The 20,073-nt window shown below is 41.1% G+C and overlaps 1 protein-coding gene across 5 annotated transcripts in view; it reads left to right on the forward strand.

The window, feature by feature from the left end:
* The window catches only part of LOC149148178 (guanylyl cyclase 1), a 396,584-nt gene extending 376,741 nt beyond the window's left edge, over positions 1-19,843 (forward strand). For all 5 annotated transcript variants that reach the window (XM_089445745.1, XM_089445748.1, XM_089445747.1 and 2 more), the window contains one exon: positions 19,456-19,843. In XM_089445745.1, the coding sequence (XP_089301871.1) occupies positions 19,456-19,527 (72 nt within the window). In that variant the 3' untranslated portion in view covers positions 19,528-19,843. The remainder of the gene's footprint in view (positions 1-19,455) is intronic.
* Positions 19,844-20,073: the final 230 nt, after the last annotated feature.

A 20,073-nucleotide genomic window follows, 5' to 3' on the forward strand; every position in this document is an offset into this window, starting at 1 on the left:
ACTGGTTCAATTTTTCAGCAAACCCCGCTCCAGAAATTGAACTGGCTGGTCTTCCTCAGTGCATTCTCCAAGTGCCCCTCAAGCCTCCTCTTATACTTTTTCCGTTGACATCTCAACGATCGAGATTAAATCTCTAATCAATGGAAAAGATTAGATCTGGCTTGATCCATGTCTTTTAGACCACTCTATCACAGATTCATATTAATACACATTAATATTTTATTTTTCCTAAGTTTAGACTTAGGGACTCCATTAAAAATATTAATTATTTTAATATATCCTAATCTGTTTAGAATTTGCCCAAACCCTTTCTAGGTATTGGAGATCTCATGTGCCCCAATTTCTCCACCAAATTTCGTGGCTAGAGCACATCCGATGCTACCCCAAATCAACACTCCCTCTTAGCGAGAATTGTGCTCTAGCAATACTCCTCACTGAGTATTACTCTGACCATCCGGCATCGGTACCTATGTTGATGTTAGGCCTCCCTGCCCAACATCCTCTGCATTGCTGCATCCTGTACTACTGCCCATGGTTCTGCCACTGCCACTGCTACATCTGTACGATAGCTCCCTCTGCATTTGTGCTGCTACTAGTCCTTTCTCCTAGCACTGCATCTGCATTGCACCTTCCTCTGCATCTGTGCTGCTATTGGTCCTTTTCCCAACACTACATCTGCACTGTAACTCCCTCTACATCTGTGCTGCTATTGGTCCTTTCTCGCAACACTGCATCTGCACTGCAACTCCCTATTCATTCGTGCTGCTAACACACTACTACTGAAAGGGTTTTTTTACCATCCCTATGTCTTCCCTGAAGTAGTCAAATTTTGACTTTCCAAGGGCCTTGGTGAGGATATATGACACTTGTTCCCAAGGTTGCACGAAACGGGGAAACGGGTACGAGTTTCCGAAACAGGAAGCGATACGAAACGCGACCTCCCCAAATTTTGGAAACGGGGAAGCGCGAATATATATATATATATATATATATATATATATATATATATATTAGGACATTTAAGAAATGTGTGCAATCATAAAGCATATATGATACATTCTAATTTATTGCATTATGATAAAATTGTCAATTGTCAATGCATAAACTATAAGTATCTAAATTTACATCACATTTACTCATGAATAATCACATAATGAAAATAGAAATATCCAAAATTAGCCACGAGAAATTTCTAATTTTTTGTCTCGTGCTTGATTGGGAGTCTCCTCCTACATAGTCGAATGACCTTAATGCTCTTGATTAAATACAAGTTTCATACGCTAGTACCCTACATTCTCTTGATTATTGGGAGTCTGCCCTGCATAGAGGGCTTTGTTCTCTCGATTAAATACAAGTTCCATACTCTAGTACATGATAAAATCCAATGGAAACATTGCAATCCCCCCAATCCTGAAATCCTGAAAAATAGATAAGTCTGTTGGATTTTGAGTGAGATCTAAAATTCTACTTTCTCCATATGAAATCCAATGAGGGCGAAACCACTCTCAAACATCCTGAGTTATTTCATGGTAATGTTAAAAATTTAAGTAAAAGGATGAAAATGAAAAATAAAGGAGAATATCACTTTTACTTTAAGAATTTAACATTACCATGAACTGCATATCAACACTAGGGCAAAAGTTCACTTTTATAACTTTAGACAGGCATCTGGAAGCAACTACAAGTCACTAGGCTAACGTAAGAATAGATTAGAAAACAAATAAAAAAATAAAAATAAGAAAAACACAAGTAAATGCTGAAACGTGGGTCGTACGGCCCTGAAACGTGTTTCAGGTCGTACTGGCCACGTTTCAGTTTCGTGAAACGTGGCAGTACGGCCTGAAACGCGTTTCAGGGCCGTACCAAACGCGTTTCAGCGTTTCGTACTTGTTTCCGTACGGAAACGCCCTCCTACCCCACGTTTCCTGCAACATAGCTTGTTCCACTGTAGGAGTGTAGCTCAACTGTACAGCTTCACGTTGGACACGATCTCTGACAAAGTGACACCAGATATCAATATGCTTTGACCTATCATGAAACACTGGATTCTCAGAGAGTTTGATGCAACTTTGATTATCACACATGATCCTGGTCGCCTCTATATTTCTTTTGAATAGGTTTACAAAGAGTTTTCTAAGCCATATGGCCTCACACAAAGCTATGCCTGCTGCCATATATTTTGCCCCAGACGAGCTCAGAGCTACGGAATTCTGTTTCCTACTGCACCAGGAGGTTATTCCTGATCCAATGTTGAAACAGTATCCAGAGGTACTTTTCTGATCCACTGAACTTCCTGCCCAATTTGCATCAGTAAATCCACTCAACCTGATATCCTTCCCCTTTTTGTACAAGAGCGCATAATCAAATGTTCTTTTTAAATACCTGAGAACGTGCTTGGCTGCTGCCCAGTGAGCCCTCTTTGGTTCCACCATGAACTGACTAAGGGTGTTGACAGCGTAGCAAATATCTGGCCTGGTATTGACTAGATACATCAGGGACCCTATGAGCTGTCGGTGTAGGGTGGGATCGACATCCTTGTCTTCTAATGCATCAATCTTCTTCCAGTTGGTGATCATTGGCATAGACATAGGTCTACAGTCTTCCATCCTGAACCTTTTTAGAATTTCTGTAGCATACCTTCTTTGCCCAAGGAAGATTTCTCCTTTCTGCTGCCAAACTTCCAACCCTAGAAAATAGTGCATTCGTCCCAAATCCTTATCGAACTCTGTGGCTAGAGTCTTCTTGTCGTCTTCAATGAGTCTGGATGATCCTGTTAGGAAGAGATCATCCACATATAATACTAAGATAACTGGCTCGCTCTCTATGACCAGATAATATAGATTTGGATCCACGTCACTCTTGACAAACCCCATCTTCTACAAGTAGCCATATATTCGACCATACCATGCTCTTTGTGCTTGCTTCAACCCATACAAGGCTTTTTTCAGTCTGTATAAATGAGACTTCTTCTCATGAGTTTCAAAGCCCTCTGGCTGTTCAATGTATACTTCTTCTTCTGTTACCCGTTTAAAAATGTCGTCTTGACATCCATCTGATGGATCTCCCATCCCATTTGGCCTGCAAGGAGTATCACGATCCTAATAGATGTATACCTGGCTACTGGGGCGAAGGTTTCCTCATAGTCAATCCCTTCCTTTTGAGCATACCCCTTAGCCACAAACCTGGCCTTGTATTTTTCAATATTACCATCTGTAGCATATTTGATCTTGTAGATCCATCTTGAACCTACCACAGATCTATCTTGAGGCCTTGACACCATCTCCCAGACATCGTTTACCATCTTCCCACTCCCTGGAAGATAGGTCCTGTATGCCTTAGCGTTCTCGCTATATCCTACTAGATACTGCTTTTCTGCAGTCTGATCCAGCTTCTTCCTCTTTTCTTCGGGTATGCGACAATATGCCAAACTCCCACATATCCTGAAATGACTAACTTCAAGTGTCTTCCTAGTGAAGACTTTCTTTGGAGTAGTCTTGCCCAATGCCCGATGAGGACTTTCTAAACATAGACAACTATGTTGCATGCTTCTGCCCACAGGAATTTTGGCATATCCTAAACATACAGCTAGGCCTAGCTCTTTCTATAATAGTCCTGTTTTTCTTTTTGCCACCCCATTCTACTCCGGATTGTAGGGAGTTGTCCACTCTCTTTTGATGCCCTCCTTAACGCAAAAATTAGTGAAGTCCTTATCGACATATTCTCCACCATTATCTGAGCGCGAGACTTTTATTTTCTTACCTGTCAGATTCTCCACTAGAGCCTTGAACTCCTTGAATTGACTGAAAACCTCATCCTTGGTTTTCAAAAAATAGATCAAGTTTTCCTCGAGTTGTCATCAATAAAAGTAAGGAAATACTCGGCACCGCTGAGAGCTTTGACGGGCATAGGTCCGCAGATATATGAGTGTATCAATCCAGTACACTCTTGGCGCTATGGTTGCTCCTAGGAAATGTTGCCTAGGCATACTTTCCTAGAGTGCATCCCCTGCATACATCATCTCATTCCGTACTTAGATCCAAAACCCCTGTCACAGTGCTCAAGAGAATTCTAAGAGCTCCATGGTGCAAGTGACCCATCCTTCTGTGCCATAGTTCGTTTAAGTCTTCGTCCCCATGACTGCCTATTAGTGCCATTGGAGATTCTAGTTATAATTTGTACAACCGATTACTTTTGATCCCGATCTGCACATTCCTTTTCCAACTCGGGTGTTTGACGTATACCTTTTCCTTGATGAAGTAGACGTAATAGCCCTTGCCTTGTAGTTGTGACACGGAAGGTAAGTTCATCCCCAATCCTGGCACATGCAGCACATTTGTGACACAAAACCGCTCTATCGATTCTGTCTGAAAAACTATGGTACCCTTTCCTATTGGAGTACACTTTGCCTTGTTCGCCATGGTGATTTGAAAGTTCATCTTCTCTTCTCGATATTCTGAGAAGCACACCCTGATTCTCGTCATATGCCATGAGGCTCCACTATCTATATACCATACTTCTGATGATGTAGCACTAGTCATGCATGCCACTTCTTATTCCAACCTGGAAGCCAACATAGAGAAATCGAAATCTCTCTCTTGGGCAATTTTCTGAAAATCTGCGTGAGTCCCCTGAGGTGGATGCCTCTGCATCATGGTCTCGACCCATAACTGATTTTCCCTTTTTGTCTCTGATTACTTGCTTTGATACCTTGTGAAAATTCTATCATTGCAGCAACTGATTTACTTTTCCTACTTATTTTATCATAAGTTATTCATGAAATTACTTCAACAAACATTAAACTAAAAATTGCTGCAGATATCACAGCGTAATACAGAAACAAAAATATGCACACATTGACATAGTTATTTTGCACTAATGTTCGTGGAAAATCCCAATGTGGGAAAACCGGTGCAGCAAGGGAGGATTTTATTATTCAGCAATTTTCTTGTACAACAAGGTGCCAATCTGGCTTACGCACAGATAGACAAACTTCCATCACTTTCCTAAACCCTGGCGTAGGCCCTACTGACCTCTGCTACAGCTTGAAACCCTCTGTGTCAACCTATTGAGGCTCTACGCAACCTCTATGGGTTTCTGCATCACTCCTGCAGCCTTTGCGTGGATGACGCAGGCCCTTCTGGCTCTGCGCAGGTTCTGCTACCTCTGCGTGGCTTCCTCTGGCTCTGGGTTTGCCTCTTCTGCGCTGATCTCCCATACCTCTGTTCAGTACTTGCTGCCTCCTGACTACTCTCCAGACCACTGGTTCAGTTTCTCAGCAAACCCCGCTCTAGAAATTGAACTGACTAGTCTCCCTCAGTGTATTCTCCAAGTGCCCCTCAAGCCTCCTCCTATACTTTTTATGTTGAGATCTCAACGGCCAAGATTAAATCTCTAATCAACGGCTAAGATTAGATCTGGCTTGATCCATGTCTTTTCGACCACTCAATCACATATTCATATGAATACACATTAATATTTTATTTTTCCTATGTTTAGACTTAGGGACTCCATTAAAAATATTAATTATTTTAATATCTCCTGATCTGTTTAGAATTTGCCCAAACGCTTTCTGGATTTTGGAGATCTCATGTGCCCAAATCTCTCCACCAAATTTCGTGGCTAGAGCTCATCCGATGCTACCCCAAATCAACACTCCCTCTTAGCGAGGACTGTGCTCTGGCAATACTCCTCACTGACTATTACTCTGATCATCCGGCATCGGTACCTATGCTAATGCTAGGCCTCCTTGACCAACATCCTCTGCATTGCTGCATCCTTTACTGCTGCCCATGGTTTTGCCACTGCCACTGCTGCATCTGTATGAAAGCTCCCTCTGCATCCATGCTGTTGTTGGTCCTTTCTCCGAGCACTGCATCTGCACTGCACCTTCCTCTGCTTCTGTGCTGCTGTTGGTCCTTTCTCCCAACATTTCATTTGCATTGCAACTCCCTTTGCATCTGTGCCGCTATTGGTCCTTTCTCCCAACACCGCATCTGCACTGCAACTACCTCTTCTTTCATGTTACTAACACACTACTTTTGAAAGGGGTTCTTTACCATCCCCATCTTTTTCCTGAAGTAGTCAAATTTTGACTTTCCAAGGGCCTAAGTGAGGATATCTGCCACTTGTTCCCCTGTAGGAGTGTAGCTCAATTGTACAGCTCTACGTTGGACACAATCTCTGACAAAGTGATACTGAATATCAATATGCTTTGACCTATCATGAAATATTGGATTCTCAAAGAGTTTGATGCAACTTTGATTATCACACATGATCCTGGTCGCGTCCATATTTCTTTTGAATAGGTTTACCAACAGTTTTCTAAGTCATATGGCCTCACACAAAGCTATGCTTGCTGCCATATATTCTGCCTCAGACGAGCTCAAAGCTCCGGACTTTTGTTTTCTACTGCACCAGGAGTTTATTCCTGATCCAATGTTGAAACAGTACCCAGAGGTACTTTTCCGATCCACTGAATTTCCTGCCCAATCTACATCAGTAATCCACTCAACTTGATATCCTTCCCCTTTTTGTACAAGAGCCCATAATCAATTGTAACCTGTAAATACATGAGAACGTGCTTGGCTGCTGCCCAATGAGCCCTTTTTGGTTCCACCATGAACTAACTAAGGGTGTTGACAGCGTAGCAAATATCTGGCCTGGTATTGACTAGATACATCAGGGACCCTATGAGCTGTCGGTATAGGGTGGGATCGACATCCTTGTCTTCTGATGCATCAATCTTCTTCCAGTTGGTGATCATTGGCGTAGCCATAGGTCGACAGTCTCCCATCCTGAACCTTTTCAGAATTTCTCTAGCATACCTTCCTTGCCCAAGGAAGATTTTTCCTTTTCGCTGCCAAACTTCCAACCCTAGAAAATAGTGCATTCATCCCAAATCCTTATCGAAATCTGTGGCCAGATTCTTCTTGCAGTCTTCAATGAGTCTAGATGGTCCTGTCAGGAAGAGATCATCCACATATAATATTAAGATAAGTGGCTCGCTCTCTACGACCAGATAGTAGAGATTTGGATCCACGTCACGCTTGACAAACCCCATCTTCTTCAAGTAGCCATCTATTCGACCCTACCATGCTCTTGGTGCCTGCTTCAGCCCATACAAGGATTTCTTCAGTCTGCATAAATGAGACTTCTTCTCATGAGTTTCAAAGCCCTCTGGTTGTTCAATGTATACTTCTTCTTTTGTTACCCCGTTTAAAAATGTCGTCTTGACATCCATCTGATGGATCTCCCATCCCATTTGGACTGTAAGAGATATCACGGTCCTAATAGATGTATACCTGGCTATTGGGGTGAAGGTTTCCTCATAGTCAATCACTTCCTTTTGAGCATAGCCCTTAGCCACAAACCTGACCTTGTATTTTTCAATGTTGCCGTCTGCGCATATTTGATCTTGTAGATCTATCTTGAACCTACCACAGATCTGTCTTGAGGCCTTGACACTACCTCCCAGACATCGTTTACCATTATGGAGTTATATTCCTCCACCATCGCATCTAGCCAACCCTGATGCTGAGTTGTTTCTTTGAAGTTGGCAGGCTCTCCATCGTTAGCTACTAACGCTTGATACCTATTTGGCTGTTTTTTCTCCCTTTTACTGTTCCTTGGCTCTCCAATGAAGTTCTCTGCATCACGCAGAATTTGATGGAGTTCCCTGCTGGTTCTTCCTCTGCCAACAAGTGCTTCTGTTTGCTCCTCTTCCTCATCTCGAGAATCTTCCTGATCTGAGGAAGGATTCTTCACTTCCGTTGGTTGAAGAGGCATGACCAACGGATCCTCTTTTGCCTGCTCCTTTGAAGCATTTCGTGCGATCTTCTGAAAGCTCTGTCCTCCATGAACTTTACATCGTGTCGTACTACTACCTTCCTGCTCGCTAGAAGATACATCATGTATGCCTTAGCGTTCTCGCTATATCCTGCCATATACCCCTTTTCTGCAGTCTGTTCCAACTTCTTCCTCTTTTCTTCGGGTATGCAACGATATGCCAAACTCCCAAATATCTTGAAATTACTAACTTCAGGTGTCTTCCCAATGAAGACTTTCTCTGGAGTAATCTTGCCCAATGCTCGATGAGGAGTCCTGTTCTAAACATAGATAGTTGTGTTGCATGCCTCTGCCCACAAGGATTTTGGCACATCTTGATCATACAACATGGCCCTAGCTGCTTCTACAATAGTCCTGTTTTTCCTTTCTGCCACCCCATTCTGCTCCGAATTGTAGGGAGTTATCCACTCTCTTCTGATGCCCTCCTTAACGCAAAAATCAGTGAAGTCCTTATCGACATATTCTCCACCATTATCTGAACGCAAGACTTTTATTTTTTTACATGTCAGATTCTCCACTAGTGCCTTGAACTCCTTGAATCGACTGAAAACCTCATCCTTGGTTTTCAAAAAATAGATCTAAGTTTTCCTCAAGTGATCATCAGTGAAAGTAAGGAAATAGTCGGCACCGCTGAGAGCTTTGACGGACATAAGTCTGCACATATCTGAGTGTATCAATCCTAGTACACCCTTGGCCCTATGGTTGCTCCTAGGAAATGTTGCCTTGGCATACTTTCCTAGAGTGCATCCCATGCATACATCATCTCGTTCCGTACTCAGATCCAGAACTCTTGTCACAGTGCTCTTGAGAATTCTCAGAGCTCCATGGTGCAAGTGACCCATCCTTCTGTGCCATAGTTCATTTAAGTCTTTGTCCCCATGACTGTCTATTAGTGCCATTGGAGATTCTAGTTGTAACCTGTACAACCGATTACTTTTGATCCCGATCTGCACTTTCTTTTTCCGGCTCGGGTGTTTGACGTATACCTTTTCCTTGATGAAGTAGATGTCATAGTCGTTTCCTTGTAGTTGTGAGACGAAAAGTAAGTTCATCCCCAATCTAGCACATGCAGCACATTTGTGGCATGGAACCGCTCACCCAATTCTGTTTGAAAAAACTATGGTACCCTTTCCTACTGGAGTACACTTTGCCTTGTTCCCCATGGTGATCTGAAAGTTCATCTTCTCTTCTCGATATTCTGAGAAACAACTCCCTAATTCTCGTCATATGCCACAAGGCTCCACTGTCTATATACTATACTTCTGATGATGCAAAACTAGTCATGCATGCCACTTCTTCTTCCAACCTGGAAGCCAACATAGAGAAATTGGAATTTCTCTCTCTCTTGTACAATTTTCTATAAATCTGTGTGAGTCCCCTGAGGTGGATGCCTCTGCATCATGGTCTCGACAATGTTGCACTAATCGTTATCGGAATAATATCGACGCGAGGAAAAAATCGGTAATAATCAGGAAAAAATCATTTGGTACAAAAATATTCATTTTTTTTCAATTTTTTTAATATCTAAACCATCTACAACATAAAATAAATACATTGACACATAAATATGATAAAAGAACTAATATATAAGATGTTTAATATCATTTCTAGTGCCAAAATCACACATAACAATGAATCATGTCTTGAATAGGAAGTCTTGACTCCCGAGTCCCAACTCAACCTCAAAATATCAGCAAAAGATATAATAATGTATCTCATATCATGAGTCATAATTTCATATATAATGAAATGAACCAAATAACTAATACTATTGATTTTCTCTGCCCCTCTTGCGAGAAAATGCTATAGGTTTCCCTTTCCCTCTAGATGTAGATGCTGGTGCTAGTGGAGTTGGCAGTGGAGTCTGTTGTGCTCTAGAAGCTGAAGAACTAGAAGTAGGAGCTATAGGAGGTAGACCACATCCTCTGCTAGTGGCAGGGGTAGCCCGCGCAGGTGGTGTCACCTCCTCCTTCTGTTCCTCGTCCTCCTCGTCGTCCTCCTCCCCCTCCACTACATCTTGCACTAACCAATCATCAGTAGACTCCATGAGAGGCCTCTCGGCCTCAACCCTCCATGCAGCAGTGGTGTCAATCCCATCCAATGAGATGGCCTTCATATCAAGTGTCCCCTCAAGTTGCCTCACCCACAATCGAAGATTGTAGTAGACGTAGACCATGTCATTAAGTTGCTGGGACTCCAACTTGTACAAAGATCATGAAATAATAATTAATAATTATAAAAAAAATATTGTTTAATGAATTCAAAAATTTATTTGGAAATTTACAATATTTTAAATTTTTAAGTGTTAACCTGTTGCACTTCTTGTTGTGTATTTTTTCAAATACACTCCAGTTGCGCTCACATCCTGAGGTGCTACATGTTTGGCTAAGGATTCAAATGGCAAGCTTTTGCAGAAGGGGTACCCTGGCACCATACATTCTCCACCATGCATCTACAACAAAATTACAAATAAAAATTTAAATAAACATAAGAAAAAAAATGGAATTTGAAGAGAATGAAATTTGAGACAAAGTTACAAACTAAAAAATACCTAGCATTTTAATCGTCCTATCAGTCATAGCCATGTCAAAGCCAAACGTGCCACCTGCCATTCTATATATCTCAATTTCTTTAGAGATCTCTGTACGTTCTGCTGGAGATCGCACCATCTTCTGGACAGAGGATAAGAATCCATCCATGATCTCAGCATCAAATACAAACCCACATGCGTAAAAAAATGCGGGGTTCAGGAAAAGCCTAGCAGCATGAATGGAACGATGGAGTGTGTTATTCCATCGCTCATCAATCACTCCCCATAGGAGGAGTTGTCTCTAAAACCCCTCATTTCCCTTATCATCATAGTAGGCCCGAATTGCTTCTTTGGCCCTGTCCATGGCCTCATACAAATAGCCCATTGTAGGCTTCTCACCATCAACTAACCGAAGAACCTTTACCAAAGGTTCAATAACGGCACACACCTCTTGCACTCCCGCCCAGAAGTCTTCTTGATATGAAACTAGTCTGCATAGGGCTTCTCCCTCTGGTTTGCAGCTCATTGGCAAAGCACGCCACTCCTCTGAAAGAAACATTCTCTTCACATCCCACATAGAATTCAAGAGGGATTGAAAAGATGTGAAACTGGTGGCAAACCATGTAATGGCGGGGCACACTAACTCTTTGTTGTTGGTGAATCTTCTCATCAAGCTAAGCATAGATGTATGGTTATATATAAATTTTGTAATGCTTTTGAATGACTCAACAATATCTTTGACAAAGGGAATTTTCCCTATGTCCTCCAACATCAAATCAATACAGTGTGCAACACAAGGTGTCCAAAATAAAGTAGGATGTCTGTCCATAAGCATCCTGCCAGCAACAACATAATTTGCAGCATTGTCCGTTATGACTTGGACAACATTTTCTGCACCCACCTCCAAAATAAACACATCTAGCAAATCACATAAAGTTTTTGCATCTTTGATTTATGCAGATGCATCAACAGATTTGACAAACATAGCCCCCTTGGAACAATTAACCAAGAAGTTTATAAGGGTTCTCCTCTTTTGGTCAGTCCAACTATCTGACATCACAGTGCATCTTGTTTGTGCCCATGATGCCCTAAAATCCTCCAATCTTTTGGTGCAGTCAAGCTTTTCATTTTGAAGAATCCGGCCTCTGAAATCATGATAAGAAGGGATTTTGTACCCTAGGCCAACAGTTGCAATAACATCAATAGCAAGTTGGAAAAATGGATTTATTCCTTACGATGTTGAAAGGAATATCACTCCAAAAGAGAAATTTTGCCAACAACTTGTCAACTTGTTCTTTCTCAATTTTTTTTAGCATTGAACTGATAGATGGCTGTGAACCAGGTGTGGTTCGAGGAACAAAAATTGATGAGGCAGCTACCGGATTGGTTGATGCTGCAGTAGAACCAGTGGCACTTGCTTGTTCAGCTGACTTTTTTAGTTGCCTCTTCACTTCTTTTTTGTCCTTTCTATTGTGGTCTAAAGTTTCCAATGCTTTCATGGCTCTTTGGATGAGTTCAGGATTTGTATTTTTGCAAGGCCCTACAACAAATCCAGGGATTTTTGCAAATTGATACTTCAATCTGTACACCCCCCCGGACATATGGTGCACACAAAACTTGCAAGTCAAGTTTAATCTATCATTCAAAGCATTAGGTTCACCAAATTCCCAGAAAGGGTCCAATTTCCTTGGCATGTTTGATTTTGAACTTTGAAGTTGAAAACTTGAATGGTGTCTCGGTGAACCTATGGGAAAATAAGGATTACAATTTAGTATTTACAAGTTACAAACTTACAATTTAGTATTTTACTATTTATATTGTAAAAAAACTAAAAAAAATTACATACAATTTACGAAACCCCATTCCAAACCCAACCAAAAAAATTAAAAAAACAATACATTGGACAAATGTCAAAAACCTCATTCTAAACCCAACCAAAAAGACTAAAAAATATTACATTGGACAAATGTCATAAACCCCATTCCAAATCCAACCAAAAACATTGAGAAAAAACAAAAACAAAGTTTCAAAACAATGAAAACAAAAAACATTGGTGCCCATACCTTTTTTATGGAGATAATCGGTCTCCTCCTTAGCACACTCTTTGATTTTCTCCTCCACGCAGTTGATTTAGCTCCAAAATGGCAAAATCTCCAAGCCTCTCCAACACTCCAAGTCTCCAAACCCCTCTGCGCGCTCTGCTGTCCAAATGAAATAAACCAAAATCGTGTTTTTCCTTTTAAAATCGCGCTGCCCGAGGCCCCCGTGATTTTTACCGAAAAAATCGCTATTTTTTTGAAAAAATTGGCTATAAAAAAATCCGAGTACTAACCGCGATTTTATCTTTTTGCTGAAAAACCCGCGATTATACGATAAAATCGCGATAACAACACTGGTCTCGACCCATAACTGATTTTCCCTTTTTGTCTCTGATTACTTGCTCTGATACCATGTGAAAATTCTATCACTGCAGCAACTGATTTACATTTCCTACTTATTTCATCATAAGTTATTCATGAAATTACTTCAACTAACAACTAAAAACTGCTGCAAATATCACATCGTAATACAGAAACAAAAATATGCACACATTGACACAATTATTTTGGACTAATGTCCCGGGAAAACCCAATGTGGGAAAACCGGTGCAGCAAGGGAGGATTTTGTTATTCAGCAATTTTCTTGTACAACAGGGTGCCAATCTAGCTTACCCACAGATAAACAAACTTCCAACACTTTCCTAAAACTAGCGTAGGCCCTACTGACCTCTGCTATAGCCTAAAACCCTCTACGTCAGCCTAAAACACTCTGCGTCAGCGTACTGAGGCTCTGCGCAACCTCTCTGGGCTTCTGTGTCACTCCTGCAGCCTCTACGTGGATGACGCAGACCCTTCTGGCTCTGCACAATTTCTGCTGCCTCTGCGTGGCTTCCTCTGGCTCTGCGTCTGCCTCTTCTGTGCTAATCTCCCGTCCCTCTGTTCCGTACTTGCTGCCTCCTGTCTGCTTTCCAAACCGTTGGTTCAATTTTTCAGCAAACCCCGCTCCAGAAATTGAACTGACTGGTCTCCCTCAGTGTATTCTCCTAGTGCCCCTCAAGCCTCCTCTTATACTTTTTCTGTTGACATCTCAACGGCCGAGATTAAATTTCTAATCAACGGCTAAGATTAGATCGGGCTTGATCCATGTCTTTTAGACCACTCTATCACACATTAATATTTTATTTTTCTTAAGTTTAGACTTAGGGACTCCATTAAAAATATTGATTATTTTAATATGTCCTGATCTGTTTAGAATTTGTCCAAATCATTTCTGGGTATTGGAGATCTCATGTGCCCCAACCTCTCCACCAAATTTCGTGGCTAACGCACATCCACTGCTACCCGAAATCAACACTCCCTCTTAGTGAGGACTGTGCTCTAGCAACACTCCTCACTGAGTATTACTCTGATCATCCGGCATCGGTACCTATGCTGATGCTAGGCCTCCTTGCCCAACATCGTCTGCACTACTGCCCATGGTTTTGCCATTGCCACTGCTGCATTTGTACGACAACTCCCTCTGCATTCGTGCTACTGTTGGTTCTTTCTCCCAGCACTGCATCTGCACTGCACCTTCCTATACCTCTGTGCTACTGTTGGTCCTTTCTCCCAACACTGCATCTGCACTACAACTCCCTCTGCATCTGTGCTGTTGTTGGTCCTTTCTCTCAACACTGCATCTGCACTGCAACTCCCTCTTCATTCGTGTTGCTAACACACTACTTCTGAAAGGGGTTCTTTACCATCCCCATCTTTTCCCTGAAGTAGTCAAATTTTGACTTTCCAAGGGCCTTGGTGAGGATGTTTGCCACTTGTTCCTCTGTAGGAGTGTAGCTCAACTGTACAGCTCTGTGTTGGACACAATCTCTGACAAAGTGACACCAAATATCAATATGCTTTGACCTATCATGAAATACTGGATTCTCAGAGAGTTTGATGCAAGTCTGATTATCACACATGATCCTGGTTGCCTCCATATTTCTTCTGAATAGGTTTACCAACAGTTTTCTAAGCCATATGGCCTCACACAAAGCTATGCTTGCTACCATGTATCTGCCTCAGACGAGCTGAGAGCTACGGATTTCTATTTCCTACTGCACCAAGAGTTTATTCCTGATCCAATGTTGAAACATTACCCAAAGGTACTTTTCCGATCCACTGAACTTCCTGCCCAATATGCATCAGTAAATCCACTCAACCTGATATCCTTCCCCTTTTTGTACAAGAGCCCATAATCAACTGTTCCCTGTAAATACCTGATAACGTGCTTGGCTGCTGCCCAGTGAGCCCTCTTTGGTTCCACTATGAACTGACTAAGGGTGTTGACAACGTAGCAAATATCTGGCCTGGTATTGACTAGATACATCAGGGACCGAATGAGTTGTCGGTATAGGGTGGGATTGACATCCTTGTCTTCTGATGCATCAATCTTCTTCCAGTTGGTGATCATTGGCGTAGCCATAGGTCTACAGTCTTCCATCCTGAACCTTTTCAGAATTTTTGTTGCATACCTTCCTTGCCCAAGGAAGATTTTTCCTTTCTGCTGCCAAACTTCCAACCCTAGAAAATAGTGCATTCGTCTCATATCCTTATCAAACTCTATGGATAGATTCTTCTTGCAATCTTCAATGAGTCTGGATGATCTTGTTAGGAAGAGAGCATCCACATATAATACTAAGATAAGTGGCTCGCTCTCTACAACCAAATAGTAGAGATTTGGATCCACGTCACTCTTGACAAACCCCATCTTCTGCGAGTAGCCATCTATTTGACCATACCATGCTCTTGGTGCCTACTTCAGCCCATACAAGGTTTTCTTCAGTTTGCATACATGAGACTTCTTCTCATGAGTTTCAAAGCCCTTTGATTGTTCAATGTATACTTCTTCTTTTGTTACCCCGTTTAAAAATGTCATCTTGACATCCATCTGATGGATCTCCCATCCCATTTGGGCTGCAAGAGATATCACGGTCCTAATAGATGTATACCTGGCTACGAGGGCGAAGGTTTCCTCATAGTCAATTCCTAGTTAAGAGGGAGCGTTGAAAAGTGTAACTAGGTTCGGGCTTCATAATGATATATGTAATTGCAATTTTATGTAATTGATGTAAAGAAGAAAAATAAAACTATTTTGTAATGCTTGAGTCATGGGTTTCATGCTCAAGGAATTTATATTTTTAGTAGAAGCTCCCACTGAGAGCCATTAGGTTTTGTCATCAAGTCATAAAGTCTAGGAAGTCAATGTCATGCGTTGAAGACATGTTACATAGTGTAAAAAGTAATTTTGAATGTATCTTTAACCCTCCAAGACCATTTTACAAGCTATTCCTCATGTCGGTCTAAGGATGTTTCTAGAATGACATGTCGGCCTAGGCTCCAGTTCAAGTCGGCTTATTATGGATGCACAAACCACTGTAAATAGGGCAGCTCTACCTCATTTGAGAGAGAAAATTTTGGTCAAGTAATCCAAAGCAAGAAAAGGTGCGAAAAAATCAAGGAGGGTAGCCTCAAAGCTAGCGAAAAGAAGGAAGGGAAGAGCGAAGTTTTTTGGGTCGGGTTTAGGGCTAATATCCATTACACGTGCGAAGAAGAAAGGCATCATTTACTGCAAGAAGGACCGAGATACCATAGTCATATTACGAGGGCAGTTTTGGGAGAAAAGCAAAGTGATTTTCAAGTCGAGTTGAAGGAGAGAAGGTCTCCATCTAGAGTGAAGGGAATCAAGGTGTTTCTCTCTCATATACCTCAACTAGGGTTTCTGAATTTGGGCTAAAGAGTTGTAGATCTATTCCAAGGGTCAGAAATCGTGAAGGGTAGTCAAGAAGGAGGAAGAACGAAGAAGTTTGAGTATCAGAAGGATCTCATCAAGGAAGCCTTGTGACTTGGTCTTGGAGAGGAAAATAGGTCAAGGGTCTTGGTCTTGGTTTTTGTCAATTGAAGTCTCTATAAGAAGCAAAATTTGTTTGGGTTTTCCTCTCAAGTTGGAGAGGTTTTGGCCCTGGTTGATCGCCTATATTCTGTGTCTCTTGTCTCCTTTTTTTTATCCATTGGTAGTTGTTTGATAAAGAAGAACACTATAATAATCTAAGAGAAGATCCTAATCTAAAGAAGTAAAAAACATTCACAATCAGTTATCATTTAATAGAGAAATCACCTAACTTTGATGCCCTAGATTTCTCAACATGAACCAAGTGCATCATCCTTATCGAAAAGGTAGAATATGAGCAATCAATGAGCGCCACTAGGGATCCATGAAGTAATCTTTTCTATGGTGGAGACCCATGGCTCTCAACGCTCACCCTACAAGTGGTAATGTGGCCTTTTGGAAGGCTAGGATTCCATATAGGGAGACCAAGCCGCAAATGGGGATCCACCTGCAATACTGCATAAAATCCAATGTGTCCCCTTGCCCTTTAATACAACAAATTATTAGAATAATCAAATAAAAGAGCTTACAAGTCATGGAATCAATGGGGCACTTCATGGTAGCATGCCCTTCCATGGTGGGCTTTGGTATGTACAAGTGTCTCCAAGCTCAATAGGGGTTAGCCAAGGACCCTATTAGGTGGTTTCAACCTCTAAAGGGGGTGACATGTCCATGGTACATCTCTTTCAAGTCGTAGGTGGTAAATGATATAATAATGGAATGGGGTGGGGATCAAGGGAATCATCTAGACCACATGTCAAGGTGCAAGGGTAGCTATAATAAGGGAAGCCCACACCTAAGTATATGAGTGTAGGAAGAAGCAAATTGTGATACATGAGTTACTCTGGCCTTTTTTTTCCACCCTTCTTCATATGTTTTTTTGTCTTTAATTGATTTTTCTTCACAACCCTTCTGGGCTCCAGGGGATGAGAGCATGATGTGTAATATGTAGCAGTGAATACCCTTTTAAGGTGGGGCGATTCATCGCCCACCAAGGGTTGGGACAATCATGGGTTCCTTAATGATAGTGGGGGCTCATATAAGGCCCATAGGAACCAGGGTAATGGCCATGGATAAAGGGTAAAGCTCATGTTTGGCTTTTGTCTATGTGCTAAATTTGTATGTCCTGGCCATCTTTTGCATTTTGTGGTACATTTCCTGTTGAGAGTGGCCAAATTATGCTTTTTCTTTTCTTTTTCGCTGCATCAACCTTCAGGGCATCATTCCAGGCTCGACCCAAGGTGTGGACAAGGGGAGGGAGAGGCTAACCCTATGTGGACCTAGTGGACACATGTGGACCCGGATGGAAAAATAGATGAATGGGGCTAAAATGAGTGGAATGGGAGTGATGTAGATGGTATCGGGAAGTGGAACCACACAACCAAAATCGGGATTTCTCATGTAGTGCCAACCCAAAAGCCAAATGGTTAGTAAAGGAGATCCCAAGAGACTAGGATGCAAGGGTAACTATGAAAGCAGGCAGTGGAGACAAGAATACAAGCCTAATCCACTCTTTCTGCAGAATCCCCCCACCAATCCATGCCCAAAAGTTCCCATGACAAGTAAGGAAAATTACTCAACTATACCAATGAAAAGCCATATCTTTGGGGTCAAGAGGCCCACCTTCAAACTTACGTTCATGACAAGTGGTCGAGGGACCACATGGCGGGCTCAGGTGGCAGAGATAATGGCACATCAAGCTATCTAGCCGCTGCAAGGGGTTGTTGGCTGCCAACTGAGGACCATATCGGGAAAAAAAATTCTCCTATATACAATGCCCGGAATACACATTTGGTTAGACCTTCAAAACACAACCTATTTACGACACAATATGATCTAGTAGACCAAATGATTTGTAATAAAATAATGAAATTGACTAATTTAAATTATTTCCAAACCACTTTTACATTAGACTCAACTAAAACATCAGGACCTACCTAAGATTTCGACAATAAATTTCACCCTAGCTTTGGGGGTTTACGCTAGAGGGAAAAAACTCTTCTGATTAGCTGTGTTTAGAAACACAGATAATTAGTGAGGCTAAAAAACTTTTTAGGGTGAAATTCTTCGCCATAATCATAGGCTTACCTAGGTTGTTACATATACTCAAGTTCTTACTAGGATCATTTACATCATATAATTTGCATAATGGGGTTTACAAATGACATGAACTGCTGATAGGTGATCCGATCCTTGTTGAAAAAGTTAGTACTTCCACTTCCTTAAAGCTTTGACAATTTGAATGCAACAACCCAAAAACAGAAACCCTTGGGTGATTGAGTGAGAGTGGGTGAGTACCCATCTCTCCCCTTGGTGAATTCATCTAGAATTCATGGAAGAGGTTAACTGTTGCACTTTAGTTTAATTTTGGAGGGCCAGTGCAGCATTGGAGTGGATTCTTGAGGTCAACTTTCCATCTCAGCTACGTTAGTTGTATCACTTCAGTTCAGTTTTGGAGGGCCCGTGCAGCATTGGAGCGGATTCTTGAGGCCAGCTTTCCATCTCAGCTACATTGGTTGTATCAGCATGTAAAACCCAGTTTATCAATTATAATAAAGCTGAGATTATTTCTGTTTGTGATATTATTTTTTTTGTAGTACTCTATTTCCTACAATTTTACATGGCAATGCTCTGTTAAATGAATGGAAATTTTATATGAAGAATTTTGTTGAGTTAATTTCTGAGAATTTTCCAAATTTTTCCATTTGGGACATTAGACAGTTTCAGGTGAAATGCTGTGCTTTTGAAGGGCTGTTATGATTTTTGAAAACATTTTCAAGAATAGCTTGTAACAGTGTAGGTAAAGGCACCATTTTAGCAGAATGGTTATCAAGTCTCATTTATTTTTCTATTTATGAAATATTCTCCAGATGTTATTCATCATTCCATACCAATTATTAACTTTGCTCTCAGTAGATATTTGTGACTAAATCCTTCTAAGTTTCCTGTTCCCTATACCGAGTGTACTCTAGATTTTTCAAAAAGCACTTTTATGTGCAATGACAACTATGGCTTTTTGTTGCTAATAGTTAGGTTTGATACCAACAGATTCAATCTGCCGTCTTCGATAAATGCATTTTGATAACTGTTTGTTATGTGTTGGTTTTGAACCGCAGATTTCATTTGACAAATTTGACAGGGAGACGAGAGCCAAGTTTTCCGTCAATTGTATGAATAAAGAATTGTAGCTTCAATCCATATACGATTTCCCAATCTTATGAGCCAAGATAATTTGGTAATTTGTATTTTATTTACCAGCTACAACTTTATTGCACTGTTTATCCATTTTCTATTCATTTGTAAACTGAGAAATAGTACATTTGAACTCAAGAATATTCTGAATAAGCTCATCAATGCACTCATACTACTATTCGTAGTTGAGCTCGATGTTGTGAGAACCGACTGCTAATTGGTTGGTCAATTCTTTGGATGTAGTTGAATTTGTCCCAATTTCTCGTGGGATTATCATTTATATAAAGTAAACAAATATTTGTATACTGTAAACTGATTCTCGTGCCCATCTTTCAATAAAGAAGTTTCGCAATAAATAACTTTTACAACATGAAAGTAAAGGGCACCTTTCTTGTGAGTTATCATTCACGTTTTTGCTTTATCGGTGAACTTGTTTCTTCGATGGAAGCACAAAGGTCTAAAACTCACATTGTTATTCAAAATGTTTTGTAAATTCTTAATGGTCAACAACGTTTCCTTAATATAATCTTTACTGATATCTC

Source organism: Pinus tabuliformis, chromosome 9, assembly GCF_031772625.1.
Source record: "Pinus tabuliformis cultivar Carrire ecotype Pingquan chromosome 9, CPIR1, whole genome shotgun sequence".
NCBI lineage: Eukaryota > Viridiplantae > Streptophyta > Pinopsida > Pinales > Pinaceae > Pinus > Pinus tabuliformis.